Genomic DNA, 24,129 nt, shown 5'->3' with positions numbered 1-24,129 from the left:
CAGTTAAACATTACAGCAATACAGTCTACTGAAAGTTTATCTCAGCAGACTTTGGGAATTAAAGTTACTGAGGGTAATAAGACCATTAATTTGGTAATTAAAATTATTACCAATCACAAAGGAAACTGTTTTCTTGATAATGCAGTGGTATAACCGATATTGATTATTACTCTGTTTTGAAACCCAGTACAGAGTGTGTAAAAGGGAGACTTAAGGAATAGAACAGGAAAGGAGGAAATTGGTGTTTTAAGGAAGAACTAATGATTCTCCCTGGAAAAGAAAACAAACATTGCTACCACATAAGCCCTCATGACAGTAACAAACCTGCAAGTAATGTAAAGTAGCAGTCTGTTCATTCTTTATTTCTCTGAAGTGATCAATTAATACATCTGAGGTGCAAGTTCATTAAGGACTTCTTTTCAAAGAATTGCTTTCAAGGTTATCCAGGGAGGTTTAATTTGGTAATGTATCCCAGCTTGCTAGGTGGAGTGGGAGGAAACATAACCCCAAGATTTCCCTTTATTTTTGTAATAATGAGCTGAGGCAAGCTCTTAAGAGTCATGACAGAGTTAGAATAAGGCTGACCAGGTTCCAGCAGCCATCAGTGCTGGTAGCACTGCAGAGTAGTGTGTGCCCTTGCTGCATTGGATACAGCAGGATGCAGCACAGCTCCTGATGCACTGAAACCACTGTCACATATGGTGGCTGTGGGATTCCCACCTGCATTGTACCACTCACAATGCTGATGGCTGTGGGGGGGAATGTGAATAAAACCTCAGCAGTACTACGAGTAAGACTTTGTGGAAAAAAACCCCACATAATTAGAAATTATCTGTGTCAGCTGGAAAATGAAAATAGGACCACTAGAAATTTTTTGGGTAGGTTGTGGGGGTTGGTTATGGGCTTTTTGTGTGTGTGTGTGTGTGTGCATTTGTTTGGTTTTTTTTTTTGTTTGTTTGCTTTTATCTTACAAATCTAGAGTATGTATGCTTCAAGTATTTTAGAAGCTTTATATCCTTGTAGGGATTTCAGCCCTCCAGTTAAGTGATGAGTTGCAACTTGCACAATACTAACATCTTTCAGTACTTAGGCAACAGTGGAGAAGAAGCTTTGTTTAAATGTGAGCCTGCACACACTGTCTCTGTTATGCTGCTCAGCCCCAAATATCATGTGCCAGTATTGTAAAGACCAAGCCACAGTGAAATGCAGGGAAAATGACTGCAAGGTCAAATGGGGTAGTTTGTGTGTGTGATTTTATCCTTCACTGGCTGAAACCTGAACTGTTCAGATACATGCTGTGGGCTGGAAGAGCTGGTTCCCCATTGCATAGTGGTTCCTGATTGCTGTGGTCAGCTGATGGGTGGCAGCCTCCAGACCAGCAGAGGCGGGGGACTGGAGACCATTTGAACATTACCTTTCATATTGGAGGACTGGTGGTACTAGGCTGGTGAAGCAGTGTGTTGGGGCACTTAAGAGCTGCTTCCCAATTGGTGAGCTGTCTGCAGCAGCAGTGTCTCTCCAACAGCTGTAATGCCATGCAGCCTCTGATTCACATGTTGGGTAACCAAGCCCTGCTTCATGCTCTGAGATGATGCTGTCAGCGTGGCTTGATTCTTAGATAATGTCCGATCTGGCTGCATGGAGTGAGGATCTGTCCTGTTGATTTTGGGGAGATAACTAAATAACATTATTTTTTTTTCCCCAAAAAGCTCAGTTTTGGAGGGATTCCTGTCCCAGGAAAACCAGGAACCTTTCAGAGGAAAAATTTCCACGGGTGCATTGAGAACCTTTATTACAACGGAGTCAATATAATTGACCTAGCAAAAAGGCGCAAACCTCAGATCTACACTGTGGTAAGAGACAATAACGTGTCCTTTCCTTCTTTCCTTCTATGCTGTTGGTGCTGCCAGTGGCACTGAATGAGTGGAGTCCAGATTTAGTTAGCTTACAGGCATGATTATCTTGTTAAAAATAGGCTGAGGCTATGTGGAAATTAATACACTTCCTCGACTTTCCAGGTATAGTAGAATTTGTTTGGAGAAACAAAGTAGATTTCCAAGATTAAAGTGAGGCTTTTTGATGGCATGATAGAAGTCATGCAGGCTTTCTTTTTTTATGGTTAACTAGGATTTTATTTTCTGAAACACTGTCAATCACCATTTTTCTATTTGAGTTGGTGTTACAGAGAAGAAGAAATGTTTCTTTTATTATTCAAAATATTCACTTGTGTATATTGGCAGTTCTGAAAGCCATTGACCTGGTATGAGCATCACTGAATGTGAGATGGTAGAGGTAAAACAAAACTACAGCCTTATTTGGCCTGCTAACATGAAATATAAACATAACTTCATACTTAATAATATCTGGAGTTACAGATACATTAAAAATTGTAATCAAACTAAAGAACATTTTATTTCATAAGAAAAAGGAGCAGTACACTCCCATGCAGCCTTGACTAACTGTAAATTATTCAGCTTTTTATTTAGTATGTGCCTCACTCCTGCACCATGCTTTGAAATATGCTTTTTGGTTGATGCTCTGTCTTTGGAGAATGTGGAGGTGAAACTGCTTCTTGCTCTCATGGCATCTTCTAGTTTGTAATTATTGTAGAATCATAGAATTGCTTAAAGATCATCTAGTTCCAACCCCTCTGCCGTGGGCAGGGACACCTCCCACTAGACCAGGTTGCTCAGAGCCTCATGGAGCCTGGTCTTAAACAATGTGTATCAACAGGCTATAGATACAACGAAGTAAGGCAGAAGACCACAAGTCCTTCGTTTCCTCACTTTCCCTGCCTAGGCTGAGGCTGAATGCACAAGGAAATGAAAAATGGAAAGGTAATGGGTAAGACATCCTGTGTTGTGTTGTTGGATGTCAAGAACTGCCTGCAGGATGCTCTCCAAGCTTGGGACTGAGGGACTTCGTTTTAATAACTTCAAGTTTGATTGTTCTGACTCAGAACTCTGAGGCACAAATCTTATGAACAGTGTTAAATTGCTCTTCCACTCAGCTTATTTTCTAAGGGGATCAAAGAGCCCAGGTCCACTTCTTAGGTCATTAAACAGCTGGTTGTTTTGCCTTCTTAAAGGAGAAGAGTAATGTCTGGGTATAGTGTGGCCCCAAGCAATGATACAGTACTTGATTCAGCCAATGCTAGATCAAAGGTCTAGGAATCCTGCTCATTTCATCAATATAAGGTACTGTGGATGTGTCCCCATCTTTCAGTTTCTCTCACAGAAGTGATGATTTTACTGCAATAGTTTTCAAGGGCTGGCTGCTGTACTGCATTTTGCAAGATTTATGAGCTGCTATGTGCTGTGTCTGTGACACATTTTTATCCAAAGTGCATGGAAAGGTTGCCACACTTGCAGTGCCTCCTAATCTTAGACTAACATCCTTCTACAGGAAAAAGCCCCTGTAAATCTGTTGTTTTCCAAAATCCTTTCCATTATAGCCATTTACCTCCTCTAGAAGCTCTCAGGTATTTCCAGCTTTCACTGGCTGATGTCCCTCCTCAGTCTTCTAGCTCTTCCCAACTTCTTAGTAATTTACTTACTCAAATTAAAATAACTTGTTCTTGCTAAATGTAGTCTTTTGCCTGCCAGACTTCCTCTGCACTATGTACTTTTGCTCAAAGTTCATTGAGGTTTTTAAGCAACAATCCATATCCCCAGGGAGCTGCAAGCATCTCTGCTTCACATCTTTGTAGTCACTAAGGTTATCTGGAGTGGAAATGTGGTGAAAGCAACAGCAAAGAAGAATAATTAAATACAGCAGTGACTTGAATCACTTCTTCCAACAGAGTATTGTGTAGTTGTATTCCCTCACCACCAGCTGGAGGTCACCAGAGATGGTTCTGCATTTTCAGTCCCCAAAACACCTTTGTCTCATAACAAAAGATAGTTGAGGATGAACTGGCTGATTATGGATTAGAATGCCATTAATGTTCAGAGACACTGGATTTGGACTTCAGAGGGGAGGCTGATTTCAATATGTAATCTCTGCTTCATTCTCTGTGCCTTTGTGAACGCTCACAGTCAATAAGACAAACTTGTGGGTTTTCATACCCATCAGCATTGGGGTTTTTTACTGTTGAAATCTTTCACACAAGAAGGAGAATGATACATCAGCTTTGGAGGTATAGAATTCCTCTTATGAGATAATTTCTCATCCATATAAATAATGGTTCCAAGTCAGGTGTATTTAAAGTCAGAGGAAGAAACTACAGATTATCAATAACAGAGTGCTATGCCACGTATTGTACTCTTGGATGGTGGCTATGATTATCATTCCTTCTATTCTTTTCTGTAACTCATTTACAGCTGTCAAACTTGCAATAAATCTCCTTGAGAAAACATCTCAAGATAACGAGGCAGCCTGTCTCTTTGAACTGGAACTTGCCTTCAGAATTCCATTTTTATATTGCCTGGTAGTTAACCTCTCTATGTGGTAGCCATATCTATTTAGACAGGCTATCTATCTTCTCTCTGGGGTTTCTTCTATCCCTGATGGTATGTTGGATTTTTTTTTCTGTTGTGTTGTTATGGCTGTTTTCTTTCGTGTTTTTTGTTGGGTTTCTTTGTTTGTTTGGGTTGCCTTCTTTGTTTTTTGTTTGGTTTGTTCTTTTGTTGTTTGTTTTTCTCTTCTAGGTCATTGAGAGTGCAGAAATTACAGAGAATCTTTTATTTTCTCTCTGAAGCAATTACTGGTTTTAATTGCAAGACTTTGTGAGAAGTCAAATTTCTGTAATTACTACTGTCATGGTTGGAGGGCTGGATCCTTGTGAAACCTCAGAAAATGCTTTAAAATAATAATAATAATAATCTAAAGATCTGCTTTATTTACTGCCTCCTTATCACAATATAAATGCAGACTGCTCATTACCAGAAATTATAAATCAGTTACTTATGCTTCTTGTGCACATAGTTAGGTGCACGAAAATCCGCTAGCAGGGGTCTCATTTACAAGAAGCAAAAGGGGAATTGTCCTTCACAGAAGGACATTTGACCTGTTCTTATCTGGGATAAGTCCTTGTTTAAGGACTTTGTGCTTGTGAAGAGTGTATGTAGATGCAGAAGCTCTAGGAAGAGAAGTCCCATTAAAAATTGCTTAATACATCTGGCTGAGGAAGTAGAGAAAAATAGCTATAGCATCCTGAAAATAGCTATAGTATCCTGGTCATCAGTGGTTACCTACTGCTAGATACAGGTTGCACCTTTAGAAATTGCTCTACTGTGACTTGTGGCCAGGGTGTTAAGTCTTTTTTGTTTGTCACTGATTTGAGATGCCAAAACAAGAAGCTGTCTAGATGAAGAAATTTATAGGTCATGAAAAGATGCTGTATTTAATCATGTCAGTGTTCCACCCCACATCCTCACTGAAACAGAGGAAAACCTTATCTGTTTTTCTGGGGTTTTTTTGACTGATAGGAATTGGAGTTGTATTTTTATTTAGCAGAGAAAACCCTGCACTGACTTGAAAGGAGTGCAGGATATTTGTAAGGCAGAAGTTGTCAGCCCTCAGATAATGTTTGAATTTCTACGTTGGCCTGCCATGTTGAATCTGGGAGTGACAACCTAGCACAGCAAGGGATATGGTGACATGTAAATGCATCAGTGTAGTGCCTCAGGGAAATAACCAATTGCCAGCATCAAAGAGCAAGAAAAGAGAACTGGTGACAGGAGAACGTAAACTAATAATTCATTCCCTTTATAGAGAATCCAAACATACTATTTTATTAAGCTGATTTGAGATACCTTCCTTTTGAGAAGAATTTACTTGTCTACACATCTCATTCTACCAAAATACTATTGCAAGTGTTGATCTATCTTTGACTATCAGGCTGGTGATTTGTGAAGGCCCCTGCTAGGGTTTTAAAAAAACAGGAGTTAAATTGCTATTATTATTTTTAATTATTATTCTTTTACTCTTTATTCATTTTTGCACTTCAATCAAACTACATTAATCATAAATAAAAAACATTGGAACTGTTTAGTAACATTTTCCACAACTTCCCACAGTTGAATATATTTAAAACCAAAACAAAATAATAAAAGTTGCATGCAATTATTTGATGAAAGCATGAATCACACACACAGGTGAATTCAGATTCCAGAAATATTTGGTTCCTTCTAGAATAGCTTTTTACGGTTTCTTCTTTCTGTCTACTCTCTGGGTCTTCAGATGAGTCTCCTTCACATCTTACCTGAAGTGTGGAATAGTAAGAAAGTGTATAAAAATAGCATTCATTTTGAGGTCCCATTTCATTGTCACTGAGTGGTATAATAGAAGGTTTTGAAAGAAATTAAGTGTGTCTCCTGGTCAAGGTCTTGAAATTAAGTCTGTTTAATTGACAATTTACTCATTGATTTCAGTTGTCTTTGTCTACAATTCTGAAGACTTTCTGTCTGTAAATATTGAATCCGGTATGTAGCTACAATACTTGACTCTCCTTTACGTGATATAATTTTGATAGATGCAATGACCACAAGTGAAGGGAATCTTCTGGGGAGAGAAAACACATTTTTTTTAAGACTGGTGACATGCAGGAATAAATGACATATTTTAGAGTAAACAAGGCCTATTTGAGAGTCATCAGCCATCAGCAAATTGCTGGTTAGAAATAAATGTTCAGAATTTAATTTACTACATTACCTGGATAGTCAAATTGAGTACTGGGTAGTTAGTACCTGCTGAGCAGAGAAGGATGTTTTAAGGCAGAAGGTGATAAGGCTCTTAGTGCCTGTAGAAGAGAAAGAGAGATGGCTAATTATTTTTATAGGAGTTAGCAAAGGATAGGGAAAATGGAGAAGAATGTAGTTTGCTGTAAAGCCAAGGCTTAAATGTCCTTTTTAGAAGGTCTTATTCCAGTTGCTAAGACCTTGGGAACTGCCTGGTACTCGGATGCTTGGCAAAATAGAGAGGGGCAAGCTGACCCCATTACAGTCAAGAGCCTGGAGTATGTGCAGTTCATATGAACCACTTAGGCTGGTGCTGTGCCATGATCGGCATTCAAAAGAGGAAAGTTTAATAAAATAAAAGAATACATTAAAAAAACCACCACTGTTAAGAATTGCTTTCTATGTACTTTTCTATTTTGAGGTGGATTTGACTCTATTTTCATGATAATAATAAAAATTTAACAAAACAAACAAAAGTCCCATAGTAATCTCCCTACAGCTGTGTGGTTGGTTTGTGTTTGTTTTGTTTGTTTTGTTTTTTTTGTGTGGGTTCTTTGTGAGGGTTTTTTTGTGGCTTTTTTGTTTGTTAGTGAGATTTGGTAGTTGTGGTTTTTATTTTTTTCCCCCAGATAGTAAAAGCTGCAGATCAGTTTACCTTGATCTGAAACAAAAATTGGCCTTGAATTGAGCTAATTGGCCAGTTTGATCTAAGACATCTATCTTATGTCAGACAAGGTAAATTTGAAGGCTGGCTTCATTCCTGTTTGCTGTTCAGAGGAGGTGTGTGTTTGGTCTGACAGAGATAGAGTGAATTTTCCCCATATCAGCTCTCATAGTGCTGCCTAGCGCTTTGTATTGTCACCTAGAAAGGTGTTGATAGCACACCTACTGCTGAGCAGGATCAAGTCTGTCTCTCCAACATACCCCCCCAACCAGTATGCTGGGGGATGGGAATGATCTTGGGAAGTCACACAGATAGGCCATCTGACCCAAACTGACCAAAGGGATATTCCATATCATATGATGGATGGCTGCTCAATAATTTAAACCTAAGAGAAAGAAACAGGGGTGGGCATTATTTATTTCAGTCTTTGTCTTCTGAACCAACTGCTACATATACTGAAGCCCTGGGAAGTGGCTGGACATTGTCTGCTGATGGGAAGTAGAGACTAAAGTGTTTGTTTTCTTTTGCTTGTCTTTATTAAATTGCTTTTGTCTTGACACAAAAGTTTGGGGTTTTTTCCATCTTATTTGTCCCCTCTCTTTCCTGCTGAGGAGGGGAGTGATAAAGCAACTTAGTGGGCATCTGGAAACCAGCCACGGTCAACCCACCACAGAGATGAGTTTTCTCCTATGTTCTTTTTTATCTTTTCCCTGTCTTTCTGAGAGAAATTATGTTTGATCTTTTCCAAATTAGCTCTGTATTTGCTTTATTTTGTCAGCAACACTTATCTATTGTACCATAATGCAACAACAATGTACGGTTACTATGGACGTACATAAAAGTTGTAAAATCCTTTGTTCTACCTCTGGACAGCAACATAATTATCTTAGTAGCCTGAGATAAAGAAGGTCCAGAAACATCTAGCCAACCATCTTATCCCTGCTTCTGTCATGGTCACAGTGTTTCAATTTTTTTTGGTTTTTGTTTTTGTTAAATGCTACTCTTCCCACATAGTAGCATTATTTTAATGTAAACGACCTGGTAAACAGTATTTTATTGACATACATGATACCTAGAGTGAATGAAGATAAGCCAGTTCACTAAGGCAATTGTATAATGAATGAAACTTTGATCAGAAAAATTTTTAGATTTCCATAATGAAATTTTGCTCAGAGAGAGACTCACCTCAGTATAAGAACATCTCTGAAAATATGAGTCTTGCTCTTGTGATAGACTAATTGTTCACTCAGTGACCTAGTCCTAAATCAAGTAATGCCATGCGTCTTGGTGTTCCCACATCCTGTTTGAAGACATTTTTCACCATTCAGAAGGCTGGAGCTGGTATCTCACTTTGATTTGCATTTCATTCACACCTTAGCAATTATTTGAGAAGTACTTGAAATCTATGTGGGTCTCCTGGCATCTGTTCTGCTTGAGATAGTTAATTCAAAAACAGGATTTGAAGGGACTTCCCCAATTCTTAAAATCCAGTTGCTTAGAGTTGAATGACAATCTTTCATCTTCTCCTTTTAAAAAGAACTGCATCAGAGGTCACCTTTTTCTGCTGTTAGTCTCTGCGAATTCATCTGAAACCTCAGTCTTTTCACATGAAATAGTCTTCCAATTTCCAAGCTGGAGATATTCTTGCCAGTTTACCCACATTTGTATCTCAGCCAGGCCTCAGATTTTAGTTTCCTTACTTACTGTATGAAATCTTCCTTTATAGTCTCCTGCAGAAAACAAGATATCCTTTTTATTGGATAGTTTCCATAGAGTGATTAATGAGGAAAGTGCCCATTTCATACTCCAGCCTGCAGGTAGGTAGAGAGCTCAGAAATACTCATTTATTATTCTTCCTGTTCAAGCTGTGATCTTGGCCTATATCCTTTGGTAGGCTGAATGTTGAGGATTTCAGTTCAGCTGCCAGTTTGAATAATTTCCCAAGTACATATTACTTTTGATTAGTATTCTGTGAGAGTGATAGTTATGTATAAGAAACTTGTCACCAATTGCCCTGACTGTGGTGTTGTAGCATTCTTCTCTCTTTGTTCAACAGTACATTATATGACATGAAGAAAGGCCAGAAAAAACCTGAAATAATTAAAGTTTTGCAGGTTTTATTGAAATCCTACAGAAGTCACTGGAAAGATTCCAGTCAGTTTTAGTTGGGGCTTGTAGCTCAGAGGATCCTCTTTGTAAATAATTTTCATCCTCATCATTTAGCAACTGTGGCTCTGATTCTTCCTTAAAATGATGCTGTCACCTGTTCACTCAACATCTTACTTGAACAAGAACCACCTTTGCCACCATACCCTGCCTGCACAAAGCTGGGGTGTTTGAGCTCTTATCTTAAGCCCAGTGTCATGGTAGCCAGAAAACAAATTACAAATAGCTCCATTGTGTTTCTAGGTTCAAAGATCTCTTTTGCCAGAAAAATGAGAACTCTCTTGGAAAGATTTCGCTGCTTATTAAAGGAATCATTAATCAGTCTGGAGATGATGGACTCAATGGAATTCTCAATTGCCACATGAAATCTAGAGTTTTCAGTGTCTGGGTAGAGCTGACTGTCTCCTTTATTTTCTCTTGGGATTAGATTCTTTTTATCCCATTTCCTAGCCAACAAGCTTTTACTTTTCAGTTAAACTGGATTCAGTTATAAAATCAAGTGTCAACCAGCAGTCTTGCATGTACCCTCAGGAGTTCCAGAACTACTGTCAATTAATGCAAAATGCTCTCGATCAGAGCAGGTTTAGGAAGAGCTATGTACTTTTGAGTTAGACCTGCTGGAATAATTTATTTGAGAATAACATTCAGGGCAAATTTAAGTTTTTGTAATGGGAACCTATTCCACTTCAGTGAACAAATGATTTTCAAAGTAACCATTGTGCATTTCTTTTTCAAACTTCTGTGTTATGGTCTCTAGGCAAGTAGACAGCATTGTTTAGCATAACAATGTCAGCAGCTGTTAGTGTGTATTTACATCACTTGGTTTTGCTCAGAGATGCTTCTTTCAGAAGGTGTTTCTCCCCTAAACAAGTCAGGCTGATTTAAATTCCCATGGCAATCACTTATTTATTTATCCCCACCCCCCCAAACATCCTGGATAGTTTTTAGCTCTGACTAAAATTAGTTGTGGCCTTTATTTCATGTAGGTCTGAATTCTTGAGTAAGTGTAATAAAAATACCTTGTTAAAAGCATCCCCCAAGAGCCTAACATGTCTCTTCTATCCCCCAAAATGTATTTTAATTCCATGTACACAGAATATTACAGCACTGCCTTTGTGCATTCCCACTTGCTTGGTCTTGTGAAATGCGGGATCACACTTGCTCTGCTTTAGTGTAGTCAGTGGAGACTCTAGAGAGCTTGACAACTCCCCAGGTTTAAGCATGGGAAGAGGCATGTAGATCCTGTCCCTGTGTCCCAACATTGGCCATGGATTCATGCAGCACTCTGCTGCTCATGACTTCTGTGCAGATCCCAAATGGCACGAATTGCTAGCTAGAGTGAATTACTAGAGTGTTGCTGAGTTTTTCAGAGGGTTGCAGCTATCCATGAGTTTAGGACTAGGTGCACATGCTGAGAACCTTGTATCAAAATCAGGCAGGGATTGGCTGTTGTATTTGGACTCATGAATATGCATCATGGATAGTTTGTTGTTGCTACAAACAGCTGAAAGCATATTGACTGCACAGCAGTCTCTACAGGCTTATTTTAAGGCCATTTTAGAGTTTGTTGCATTGCAAGCATTTTTTTTCATCTTTGCATTCACTTTCTCTGGCACCACTAAGTCAGTCCAGGCATAGCTTGTTCTGCTGATAGGTAAAATCTGCAAAGAACTTCGAGACAAAAATCCTATTCAAATGCTGCAAATCCTCTACTCTACAGTCTTGCATTTTGTTACAGTGTCCCACTATCAGTGAAGGAAATTAGACACTTGTGAATGCACGCTCAGACAATGTTTGAACTTCCCTCTAAGCTCCATATAGGTATAAGATCTGTAAATGTCTTACTGCTTTGTGTGGAGTTGTTTGAATCACTGTAAGTGTTTGAAATTCCACAGAAAACTTCTCATCGGCATCTTAAAAGTCTAAACCTTTCCAAAGCTCTAGAGAAAGTTGATTATATTTCTTTCTGTTGCTGTAATTAGTCATAAATTCAATGAGAAATTAAAGTGGAACTATAACAATAACAAAACCAACTAAACAAAAAGCCTATAGCATCCCTTATGCAGGTAAAACCCAGCAGGTGGTAGCAACTTTTTAACAGTGGAGAGAAAATTTCCATCCCGCTCCCCACCTGTCTAAATTTTGGGTGAATATGGATAAATTTGGATTTTATCTCAAAACTCATTCTAACATGATAATACCCATGGTTATCTTTCACTAATGTTAAATCTGGTATGTATCATTTGGCACTTCAGGGAATATGTAAATAGCTTGATATAGATATTTATCTATCAAGAGGTGTTTTGTCTAGTAACTCAGTCTGTTTCAGACACTTTGTTTATTTTCCATTTTAAAATAAAGACAAGAAAGACACTGGTAAGTTATAGGGAACAGTTCCATCAGCTGTCTTGAGATTTCATAGAGGAATTCCCTGAGCACTCTGTGTTTGCTACTCATCCGTCAAGTGCTGTTAGTTGTAATTACCCTGTTAGAGCAAAGTGCCAGCTCCGTTAGTGGTACCTCGAAGAAAGCCTTTTATTCCAATGTTTTATTATCAGATTCCAGTTGGCATTTTACAAAGCAGTCTAGTTCAAAGCAAGCCACCTGCAACAGTCTCCTGGAGTGACTTTGAAAGATGTGGCTTTCTTAAATGTGTCCAGGCTTTGCACATTGTAAAGGTTTTATTGCATGGCTTGAATAGTCTAGTTAGGTAGCCTTACAATGGCTGAACAAAATGATGGAGTCATTACCTCTGCAAACTACAGTGATATGTGCTGGTATAGGCTCTGCTTTGACTGCTTTCCTGGGCAAATAGCACCATAGATTTCAGGGCTCAATGACTGAGGTAATCAACTAAGTTTGGCATTCAAACATTGTTGGATTTCACCATTCTTGCTATACATGTAATTTTTAAATAATTCCTCAAAAGTGGGATCTTGCATGGGCCAGGAAGTCTATTGTTTAATCCCATTGAAAGTACTGTATTCAAGTAACCTTTTCTTTGAGTTTCCTTATGAATTTTGGAATAATTTCAGAACAATTGTTTTTTATTTTATGTTATTAAGTGGGTTTTTGTTAGTTGGAGTAGCACAGGGCTGTCTCATTCTGTGTAAAAGAAAACCAGTACTGTTGCTGAAAACTATATATTATTTGAAACAAACCCAGGAAATTAACTTCAAGAGTTAAGTGGATAAGGGAGTTTTTACTTTTACAGATATTTAGCATTGGTGTAAATGGGGAAAAAATCCCAACCAACCAACCAAAAAATCCTGTCATTAATGACTAAATTTTGGGTTGCGTTTGGACTAAGTCTAATCTGTTTGGTAGGACCCTTGTGCATTAGAGGATTCTTTGTTAATTGGTTTGTTGGTTTGGTGTTTTTTTTTTCAACTGCAGTTTGCTGTTCCTTTGATATCAGCATAGATCCAACTGAATTTGATTTTCTTGATGTAAAGCTAAACTTGAACTTGAAATGGGAGATGCTGGGAAACTCCAAACAGATGTAGCCACATTGAGATGGCCTGTCTAGGCTAGCAAAGAAACACTTCTGCACGCAGGCATGGTCTTGATAAGGGACCTTCTAAGAACTGAGATTTTAATTTTTGATGCCCCCCCATTTGAGGTGAAAGTAAAATGTTGATGTCTGATGTGTTTTCACAGATTTGTATTTGTATAACAATGCCTATTTTATCCTTGAGGGCCACTAGAAATCAAATTAGCTTATGTAACTGTCAATGTTTTGAAATGACCAAAAAAAAATGTCATGTTGATTACATTTTATTTTATTATTTGCAGGGGAACGTGACCTTTTCTTGCTCAGAACCACAAATTGTTCCTATCAGTTTTGTCAGCACCAGTCGAAGCTATTTGCTACTACCCGGCACTCCTCAAATTGATGGTTTGTCAGTCAGCTTCCAGTTTCGCACATGGAATAAAAATGGCTTACTTCTGTTCACCAAATTGTCTGAAAATTCAGGAGCTCTCTTGGTTTACCTCCGTGGTGGGAGATTGACACTTCTTATTCAGAAAGAGGGGGAGAACCCAGTGGAAATCAGTGAAGGTATGTAATTTTTGTTTAATCTCACCTGCCTCCCTTTAAAATACAAAGATCTAACCCCATCAGATGAAAGGACAGTTAAATAAGGAAGCAGCCAATCTTACTTTGTCTTTTTTAATTTCATAGAGTCATACTATCATTAAGGTTGGAAAAGACCCTTGAGGTCATCAGGTCCAACCGTTAACCTTACTCTACCAAGTTCACCACTAAATCATATTGCTCAGCACCACATCTAAGTGACCTTTAAACATGTCCAGGGATGGTGATTCAACCACCTCCCTGGGCAGCCTGTTCCAATACTTGATTATTCTTTCAGTGAATTTTTTTTTTCCTAATGTCTAGCCCAAAGCTACCCTGGTGCAGCTTGAGGCTGTTCCGTCTCAATCTATCACTAATTACCTCTGAGAAGAGCCCAGCACCTACCTTGATTTCCAGTGGCAGAACTGCTCTGTACAGTCTGAGGTTGATCTAAGCATGGGAGGTTGGCGTCCAGAGATCTCCAGACTCAGTCTTCCTGACAATTAGCTCTGTGTTCTTAAACAGTCATGCTAAACTTCCTTCAGTTAGATCGCATAAAGTCCCCCCTATTTCCTGTCCTCAGATTGCATTGAAGCTACCTAGGAGCAAGCTGAGCTGCTGCACTATTTCCTACTACAATTTCAGGCAGCCTCAGAGCTGATTTCTTTCCTCCAATTGTAGCTTTACATTCCCCCTTTATGATAGCTCAGAAGAGAGACTGGCCATGGGCTTCTTCTCCTTAGCCAGTTTGCAAGTTGCTTTGTTCAGTGCAACTGGTGGCATGTGACAGGTTGAAATGGGGTTGCCTCTCTCTGACTTAAAATTCAGGGGAAATTCCTTGTAAACACCTACCAGAACAGCTATGCATTGCCTCCAAGAGACAACAGGGAAACAATTTCAGACTGTACAACAGAGGCAAGACAGAGTAGTGCCCCTACCATCCTAGTGTGACCTGTATAAGCCATGCTGGCATCCCAAACAGAAATGTTCTTATCCCAGGGCCTTTGCACATCCCTTGCTGCTGTGCAGCCGTGCTGTCTGGGAGACTGGGAAATTAATTTTCTGTATAGTTTGAATACCCAGTTTTCAAAGGTGGAAGTGTAGTAGATTGGTGGAACTCAGATGGAACTAAGTAATAATAATAATATTTTCTAAAAGAGCAGCTGTTTGGAAATATGTAATATTCAAATATTCCCGGTACAGACTAAAGGAGGACAGATGTGTCTATTAAAAGCAGCAGAGATAAAATCTGACAGAGTTGTCAAAGCAGAGCTGTTCCATATGCATGTTTCATTCCCCTTTATGATAGAAAATGAGGCAGCCTTGCATCTATCCTGACTCATATAGATTGTTACAGCCGTAGCTTGCTGCAATTGAATGCTGAAAACTGAGTTTCCAGCCTTTATTGCAGTCCTAATTAAATTGTTGACAAAGCTGAGACAATATCAATATTTGGTTGGGTGTATTTGCTTTTGTGTAGTTCTGAAATCATGAACCTGAGCCCAGCCTTTGCACTATCCAAAACATTGCTTAACTGCCTACTTATTCATGGAAAGTATGCAGAAATTGCAAGTGCCATGTTCTGCAGATGTCAGGTACTCACAATAAACTCATGCTTGCTCAAGAATGGACCTATTTTTGCCCCAAATGGGACTTATTTTGTTTTGACATCTTTTAAAACCTCAATAACATATTTCACTTCAAAATAGACTTGTTCTAGCTGAAAAAATGCCCATTTTTGCTGGGAAACCAGCCTCTTATTCTATGGAAATTGTACATGCATTAACAGCCATTACTGTGAAAATTGTCTCATTTTCAAATTCATAATGAAATGGCTTTTCATACACATAACACCCACTTTTTTTTTATTATTTTGTTTTGAACTGTTCTCATACCTCTTTGTGCCACTAAGTTCTCATTTGCTTTTTTCTGAGAGTTACATTACTGAAAAATATTCCATTAGGGAGAGACATAAATACTAGTTGTCTGTGCCTGATTTCAGTGACTCCAGCCTGAAGGTGCATTTTGAACTCTAATTAGGATACTTTTGACCTGCACCAATGTGTGTGAGCTCAGAAGCTTGCTCACTGGTTTTTATGGCTGTCAGAATACAGAATGGGGAATTTCTTTGTAGCTGTGTGGTGCTATTTCAAGAGCCACTTTCCTTATTTCAGAATAAGGAAACAGAGAAGTTATTTCCCACTTTGTCTAGAAGAGAAAGAAGATACCCAGTACTGTAATATCTCATGTACCTTCATAGATTCCTGGTCAGAGCAAAAATCCCAGCTCTTACAAGACCCATATGGAAATCCAGTATAGACAGGCTCCAATACATTTATCAATAAGACTGTGTGCATAGCGCTGGAGGGTTTTAAGAAATCCATATCTTACTGGTACATACTGGAATTGGTCAGGTTTCATAATGGAGTCTGAGACAGGGTATGACCATCTCACTGAAGCTAATCTCGGGCATGTGTTTAATACCAGAAGCTCAACAGAGATCTCTGTGAGCTCCTGTAAGCATTTCTAAGCATTTCTGAAGATAGACATAGGCCCCCACAAAATGGTAATAATGTCCTACCAAAAAGATGAAGGGCCTGGCTAGCTCGATGAGTCCCTGCAGTACCAGAAGTAGGTTTGATTAAAATGTGAGATAACCTACCTTAAATACTCTCAAAAACTTTGCCTTTCTTGGGTCTTTTCTTCTATGATGGTTTGTTTCCAGAGGTAATGAGTTTTCAGCTGACTGTTCTCCCTTTTTTTGGTGTCAAGTCCACATTTGTAGTCACAAGTTGGAAGCAAAAGTAGGTTTGAGGAGGACAGTTGTCTCATGCATCTCCTTTTTCACATTTCATTTTTTTTTTTTTTTGCCAGGCACCAATCTCCATGATGGGCTTTGGCATTCTGTTAACATCAATGCCAGAAGACATCGCATTACCCTGACGCTTGATAACAATGCTGCCACTGCTAGCCATGCAACCACTGTCTCAAGGATCTACTCTGGGAACAGCTACTATTTTGGAGGTAGGTTGATTCAGATAGATGCAGGATGGGATTTTCAAGATGCAGATACTTTGGTTTTCACCACTGAAGGTCTCCCCAGGTGTGTTCTGTTTGCAGCTAAGAGCAAAGGTTCTAACAAGTGATTTTAGACCCCCTACTGAGCTGCAATTCATAGATGTAGGAGGGAAGATCAAAGAGTCTGGTCAACCCTGATAGAGTACAAGCAGAACTGCTAGTACAGGTGTAAAATGGACTGCTGGTAGTGACAGCCAATAGGTACCTACATCTGGGTGGAAAAAGCTTGATAGCTGCATTAGCCATAAGTGTTTTTTCTAGTTAAAAGGCCTGAATACTATTAGTCTTATTAATATTCCTGTAGATATCACTGTCCTGACCAGGCTCAGAGACTTTAGATTTCAGAACTTAATTAACATAAAACTCAGATCTACAGGGATACTTATGTACTGTGCTCTCATGGAAAAGAATGTAGATTTACTTCCATTTTGAAAATAGAATAGTCTTAACAAATACTACCTTTTCCTTTTCAGAGTGCACACATTCATTTAGTTAAAGGGAATCACATCAACTGTCTTTTTATCTAATACATTTCTGTGTAATGCTTACCATAGTGAGGCTCTGATCTCAATGAACCCTCTAGATACAGCATTAAGTGAGGATGCACAGAAGCTTTGGGATCTCAGAGCTGGTCACATGCTGAGGAAACTCAGATACAAATGGTTTTCTTGCTCATTGTCCACAAGATTTCATCCTTTCACTCTGTGCACTGCCTCAGGAGCAGAGTTTAACCCATAATGATTTTGCAATTTGCACAGCTTTTTTTTTTCCTTGTCTTTTGTTTGTTTTCTTCTTTACAGAAGGATTTATAGAACAGAAGGTTGCATAGTACAAGAAATGAAAACGCCTGGAATAATGAGTCTTCCAAGTTCTTGCATCAGAAAATCCTGGCAGAAATAGATGAACATTCCAATATTATTCTCAGCCTCTTCTCTTTTTCCCACAGGGTGCCCTGACAATTTCACTGATTCCCAATGTTTAAATCCCATTACTGCTTTTCAAGGCTGCATGAGGCTCATCTTTATTGATAACCAGCCTAAGGACCTCATTTTAGTTCAGCAAGGCTCCCTGGGGAATTTTAGTGATTTACACATTGATCTGTGTGGCATCAAAGACAGGTAATTATTGTTTCTTTCTTGTATTTGTTCTTTTTTTTTTTATCCTCATGGTTTATAAATACAGATTACATTAAGTGAAAATTCTAATCTACCAGCATTACAGATATTAGGTATAATGGAGCTACAATAGAAAATAGAAATTACAGCAAAGATAGGAGAACTGGAGAGGAAATAGTTTCAATTACATGAGGCTCTCTTCAGATTGACTTGTAGGAAATAGAGTATGCAAATTCAATCAATCTGCAGAGAGGTGAAAGGATTACATTTTATGCATAAACAACATTTGATTACTTTGAAGTTTTAGAGTGAAATGAAAGAGAAGGAAAAATTCTTTGATTCATCAGAACATGTCACTCCCTTAATATATTAGCTGGTTTTGCTTAAGTAGCTCATTTACAATTTTTCTTGTTAGCATAGTGTGTTTATCATCAAGATACAGTAGACCTCATGCAACATACTGCCCACTCAGTAGCACGATGTGAGTGAATGCCTGTATCTACCAGGTACACATCTCAGTTTAAATACTGATCTGAATCTCTCTTAACTTGAAACCTGACAGGAAACACAGATTTTCTCAGAAGGAAGGAAGGAAGGAAGGAAGGAAGAGGAAATAATAAAATTATTTTTTAAAATATTTAATAATTTCTCCTTTGCCTCCTATGGATTTTTAGTGTCTAAATATTTCTAAATTGATTCTGCAAATGTGTTGTTTGAAGTTAACACATGGAATAAAAGCCTCTGATTGTTTTTTTTTTTTAATTTAATCTAGCTAAGTTCTGAAAATAGAACTGCTGTAAATTTCATGTGCTTCAGTTAAGGGAGTAGTCAGGATATTTTGGAAATGTGCTAGGAACGTGAGCATTTGATGTAATTTTTTCTGGCGTGTTACTTAGATGAAGCTGAAGGCTGATCTCCATTATTGATTACTGCAGGAGGGATCAGCCTGCTGGAGCTGCAATGTTTTGAGAAGTGGGCAAAACCTGTTATGTGAGAACTTTGTGCTCATTTTGTATGTTCATGATTGTTAACTTTTAGGGAGAGAATACTGTCTCTGCTAATCAAACCTTTTTCTATGTTTAACAATGGCTGCATCCAAGGTTGTATGAATTTCACACTTGGCGTGCCTGAAATGGTAAATGGAATTGGCAAGATGCAGATGATTTAACAAAAGGAAGTAAAATTTAAACTTTCCTGAGAATCAAGAAAATGCATTTTGCTGTTTTCTTGGAAAAACAGATCTTTAAGTGTGAGTGGGCCATTCTAAGGTACCTTTTATATTTATATTTTGAAACAGAAGATAACTCTTCTATTATGATCCAGAGATAGAATAGCTTGCTCTGGAGGTCATCTCTAAACATGTGAAGGAAAAAAAGACTATCAGGAATAGTCAGCATGGATTCAGGAAGGGGAAATGATACTTCTCCAATCTGATAGCCTTGTACGATGGTGTGACCAGCTGGGAGAGCAGCAGACGCTGTCTATCTTGACTTCAGCAAGGCTTTTGAAACTGTCTCCCATAACATCCTCAGAGGTAATTTTAGGATTAGATTGGTTAGATGAGTGGACAGTAGGTGGATTGTGGGGCAAGTGTAATAACCTCGTGCATCAATATAGGCTGACCTGCATGGGTTGACCTGCTGAAAATCATCTCCTGGGAGAAGGACCTGGGAGTGCTTCTGAACAAGTTCACGATGAGTCATTAGGGCCAAGAAGGCTAGTGGTATTCTGGGTTTCATGAAGATGAGTGTGGCCAGCAGACTAAGAGATGTTCCCCTCTCCCTCTACTCTGCCAAGGCAGGGCCACACATGGAGTATTGTGTCCAGTTCTGGTACAAGAGGTACAGCAAATATCGGACAGAGTCCAGTGGTAGGGCCACAAGGATAATGAGGGGACTGGAGCAAGTCTCTTACAAGGAGAGGCTGAGAGACCTGGGCCTGTTTAGCCTGGAAAAGAGAAGGGGATGGGATCTGAGGGAAACTGAGAGGGGAACTTCTCAATGCCTATAAGTATTTGAAAGGGTTGTGAGGTTGGGTCTGGGCTCCTTTCAGTGGCAGCCAGTGACAGGACAAAGGGTACAAACTAGCACACAGGATATTTCAACTGAACTAAAGGAAAAGTTTGTTACCTCAGGGGTCACAGAGCACTGGGACAAGCTGCCTAGATAGATTGTGGAGTTGCCTTCTCTGGAGATTTTCAAAACCCACATGGATGCATTCCTGTGCAACCTCATCTCGGTGTACCTGTGTTAGCAGGGAGGTTGGACAAGATGATCTCCAGAGTTCCCTTCCAACCCCTACCATTCCGTGATTCTGTGACATCTCCAGTGCCTTTATCATCACCCTAGTCCAGTCTACAATGTTAATCTATGGTACAACTGCAAGTGATCTTCCTCATCTTTAGTATCCTAAGATCATAGAATCAGCATTAGTCAGGGTTGGAAGGGACCACAAGGATCATCTAGTTCCAACCCCCCTGCCATGGGCAGGACACCTCACACTAGATCAGGTGGCTCAGAGCCTCATCCAGCCTGGCCTTAAACATCTCCAGGGATGGGGCCTCAACCACCTCCCTGGACAACCCATTCCAGGCTCTCACCACTCTCATGGGGAAGAACTTCTTCCTCATGTCCAGCCTGAATCTCCCCACTTCCAGCTTTATTCCATTCCCCCTACTCCTATCACTACCTGATAGCCTAAAAAGTCCCTCCCCAGCTTTCTTGTAGTCCCCTTCAGATACTGGAAAGCCACAAGAAGGTCACCTCGGAGCTTTCTCTTCTCCAGACTGAACAGCCCCAACTCTTTCAGTCTATCATCATAGGAGAGGTGCTCCAGCCCTCTGCTCATCCTGGTGGCCCTTCTCTGGACATGTTCCAGCATGTCCATATCCCTCTTGTAATAGGGGCTCCAGAACTGGATGCAGTACTCCAGGTGGGGTCTCACCAGAGCTGAGTAGAGGGGGAAAATGACAAGCACCATCACTCTTTGGTCACACTGTGCAATTATTGAGGGTTTAAACATAATAAGAATGGCAATACTTTATATAATCATTGTCTTGAATAAATCACACACATAAATGAAGTTAAAAGTGATCTAGTGAAAATTAACGCACTCTCTTCCAAGGCAGATCTCGGACACTACTAACTTTATATGTCCATACTATATGATCCAAGTAGATCTATAGTAAATATGATCTATACTAGTTATAATCATATACAGGTGGTATGATCAGCCTAGATTATATAGCAGACATTATTGCAAAACCCAGTTAGATTAAAAAAAAAGGGATCAAAAGGATTTTCTTTATAACTAGCAAAAGTGATTCTCCTGTGGCTAGGTTTGGTGTTTCAGTGGAAGTGCCCTGAAAGACAAGAGAGAAGTCTGCCACGTGGGAAACTGTTGGGCTGCGGTTCAGCACTTCCCCTCCTCACAGAAGGGTGTGAGCCTCACAGGCACCGTGGATGTTGCAGCTTTCTGATTCAGTGAAACATGCAGTGCTGTCTCACTGTCTGACAGCTCTGGTAACTGAGCTGAAGATGTTTTGCAGGGAAGGAGGAAGGATTTTTTTTTGTTTGTTTGTTTGTTTTTTTTTAGTCTAAATCATATTACCCATTTCAACGCAATCTTGAAGGAAGTTAATTTTTTAGAGTTGATTTCAGGGAGTTACTAATGTTGTTCCAGGATTCAGAGTGAAATATTGCTGGTGCAGGAGTGAGTGGGCACAATAGCAAGGGAGCACAATAGCAAGGGAGAACTGAAAAGAGGTAGGAAATTAAAAAAAAAGGAAAGGAAAGGAAAGGGGAAAGGAAAGGAAAGGGGAAAGGAAAGGAAAGGAAAGGAAAGGAAAGGAAAGGAAAGGAAAGGAAAGGAAAGGAAAGGAAAGGAAAGGGAAAGGAAAGGAAAGGGAAAGGAAAGGAAAGGGAAAGGAAAGGAAAGGGAAAGGAAAGGAAAGGGGAAAGGAAAGGAAAGGGAAAGGAAAGGAAAGGGGAAAGGAAAGGAAAGGGGAAAGGAAAGGAAAGGGAAAGGAAAGGAAAGGGGAAAGGAAAGGAAAGGGAAAGGAAAGGAAAGGGGAAAGGAAAGGAAAGGGAAAGGAAAGGAAAGGGGAAAGGAAAGGAAAGGGGAAAGGAAAGGAAAGGGGAAAGGAAAGGAAAGGGGAAAGGAAAGGAAAGGGGAAAGGAAAGGAAAGGGGAAAGGAAAGGAAAGGGGAAAAGGAAAGGAAAGGGGAAAGGAAAGGAAAGGGGAAAAGGAAAGGAAAGGGGAAAGGAAAGGAAAGGGGAAAGGAAAGGAAAGGGAAAAGGAAAGGAAAGGGGAAAGGAAAGGAAAGGGAAAGGAAAGGAAAGGGGAAAGGAAAGGAAAGGGAAAGGAAAGGAAAGGGGAAAGGAAAGGAAAGGGGAAAGGAAAGGAAAGGGGAAAGGAAAGGAAAGGGGAAAGGAAAGGAAAGGGGAAAGGAAAGGAAAGGGGAAAGGAAAGGAAAGGGGAAAGGAAAGGAAAGGGGAAAGGAAAGGAAAGGGGAAAGGAAAGGAAAGGGGAAAGGAAAGGAAAGGGGAAAGGAAAGGAAAGGGGAAAGGAAAGGAAAGGGGAAAGGAAAGGAAAGGGGAAAGGAAAGGAAAGGGGAAAGGAAAGGAAAGGGGAAAGGAAAGGAAAGGGAAAGGAAAGGAAAGGGAAAGGAAAGGAAAGGGGAAAGGAAAGGAAAGGGGAAAGGAAAGGAAAGGGGAAAGGAAAGGAAAGGAAAGGAAAGGAAAGGAAAGGAAAGGAAAGGGAAAGGAAAGGAAAGGAAAGGAAAGGAAAGGAAAGGAAAGGAAAGGAAAGGAAAGGAAAGGAAAGGGAAAGAAAGGAAAGGGAAAAGGAAAGGAAAGGGAAAGGAAAGGAAAGGGAAAAGGAAAGGAAAGGGAAAAGGAAAGGGAAAAGGAAAGGAAAGGGAAAGGAAAGGGAAAGGAAAGGAAAGGGAAAGGAAGGAAAGGGGAAAGGAAAGGAAAGGGAAAAGGAAAGGAAAGGGAAAGGAAAGGAAAGGGAAAAGGAAAGGAAAGGGAAAAGGAAAGGAAAGGGGAAAAGGAAAGGAAAGGGAAAGGAAAGGAAAGGGGAAAAGGAAAGGAAAGGGGAAAGGAAAGGAAAGGGAAAAGGAAAGGAAAGGGGAAAAGGAAAGGAAAGGGAAAAGGAAAGGAAAGGGAAAAGGAAAGGAAAGGGAAAGGAAAGGAAAGGGAAAAGGAAAGGAAAGGGGAAAAGGAAAGGAAAGGGAAAGGAAAGGAAAGGGAAAAGGAAAGGAAAGGGAAAAGGAAAGGAAAGGGAAAAGGAAAGGAAAGGGAAAAGGAAAGGAAAGGGAAAAGGAAAGGAAAGGGAAAAGGAAAGGAAAGGGAAAAGGAAAGGAAAGGGGAAAGGAAAGGAAAGGGGAAAGGAAAGGAAAGGGAAAAGGAAAGGAAAGGGAAAAGGAAAGGAAAGGGAAAAGGAAAGGGAAAAGGAAAGGAAAGGGAAAAGGAAAGGAAAGGGAAAAGGAAAGGAAAGGGGAAAGGAAAGGGAAAAGGAAAGGAAAGGGAAAAGGAAAGGAAAGGGAAAAGGAAAGGAAAGGGAAAAGGAAAGGAAAGGGAAAAGGAAAGGAAAGGGAAAAGGAAAGGAAAGGGAAAAGGAAAGGAAAGGAAAGGAAAGGAAAGGAAAGGAAAGGAAAGGAAAGGAAAGGAAAGGAAAGGAAAGGAAAGGAAAGGACAGGAAAGGAAAGAAAAGAAAAGAAAAGAAAAAGAAAGAAAAGAAAAGAAAAGAAAAGAAAAGAAAAGAAAAGAAAAGAAAAGAAAAGAAAAAGAAAAGAAAAGAAAAGAAAAGAAAAGAAAAGAAAAGAAAAGAAAAGAAAAGAAAAGAAAAGAAAAGAAAAGAAGAAAGGAAAGAAAAGAAGAAAGGAAAGAAAAGAAGAAAGGAAAGAAAAGAAGAAAGGAAAGGAAAGGAAAGGAAAGGAAAGGAAAGGAAAGGAAAGGAAAGGAAAGGAAAGGAAAGGAAAGGAAAGGAAAGGAAAGGAAAGGAAAGGAAAGGAAAGGAAAGGAAAGGAAAGGAAAGGAAAGGAAAGGAAAGGAAAGGAAAGGAAAGGAAAGGAAAGGAAAGGAAAGGAAAGGAAAGGAAAGGAAAGGAAAGGAAAGGAAAGGAAAGGAAAGGAAAGGAAAGGAAAGGAAAGGAAAGGAAAGGAAAGGAAAGGAAAAGAAAGGAAAGGAAAAGGAAAAGGAAAGGAAAAGGAAAGGAAAGGAAAGGAAAGGAAAGGAAAGGAAAGAAAATACAGGCAAGAGGCAAATTCCTTGTAGTTTTGTAGTTGTTTTTCTAACAAAAATGTTTCTGAACCAATAGATGAGCTGGGGAAAGACTGAACAGGAAAAT

General features: G+C 39.5%; 1 protein-coding gene across 1 annotated transcript in view; it reads left to right on the top strand.

The window, feature by feature from the left end:
* The window catches only part of CNTNAP5 (contactin associated protein family member 5), a 226,655-nt gene that overhangs the window by 69,763 nt on the left and 132,763 nt on the right, over positions 1–24,129 (top strand). The window contains exons 7-10 of the mRNA XM_054381243.1: positions 1,710–1,853; positions 13,306–13,570; positions 16,460–16,609; positions 17,610–17,781. Coding sequence (XP_054237218.1) covers positions 1,710–1,853; positions 13,306–13,570; positions 16,460–16,609; positions 17,610–17,781 — 731 coding nt within the window. The remainder of the gene's footprint in view (positions 1–1,709; positions 1,854–13,305; positions 13,571–16,459; positions 16,610–17,609; positions 17,782–24,129) is intronic.

The sequence above is a fragment of the Indicator indicator genome, chromosome 5 (genome assembly GCF_027791375.1).
Source record: "Indicator indicator isolate 239-I01 chromosome 5, UM_Iind_1.1, whole genome shotgun sequence".
NCBI classification, from domain to species: domain Eukaryota; kingdom Metazoa; phylum Chordata; class Aves; order Piciformes; family Indicatoridae; genus Indicator; species Indicator indicator.
This window is presented reverse-complemented; position numbering and strand designations above follow the sequence as displayed.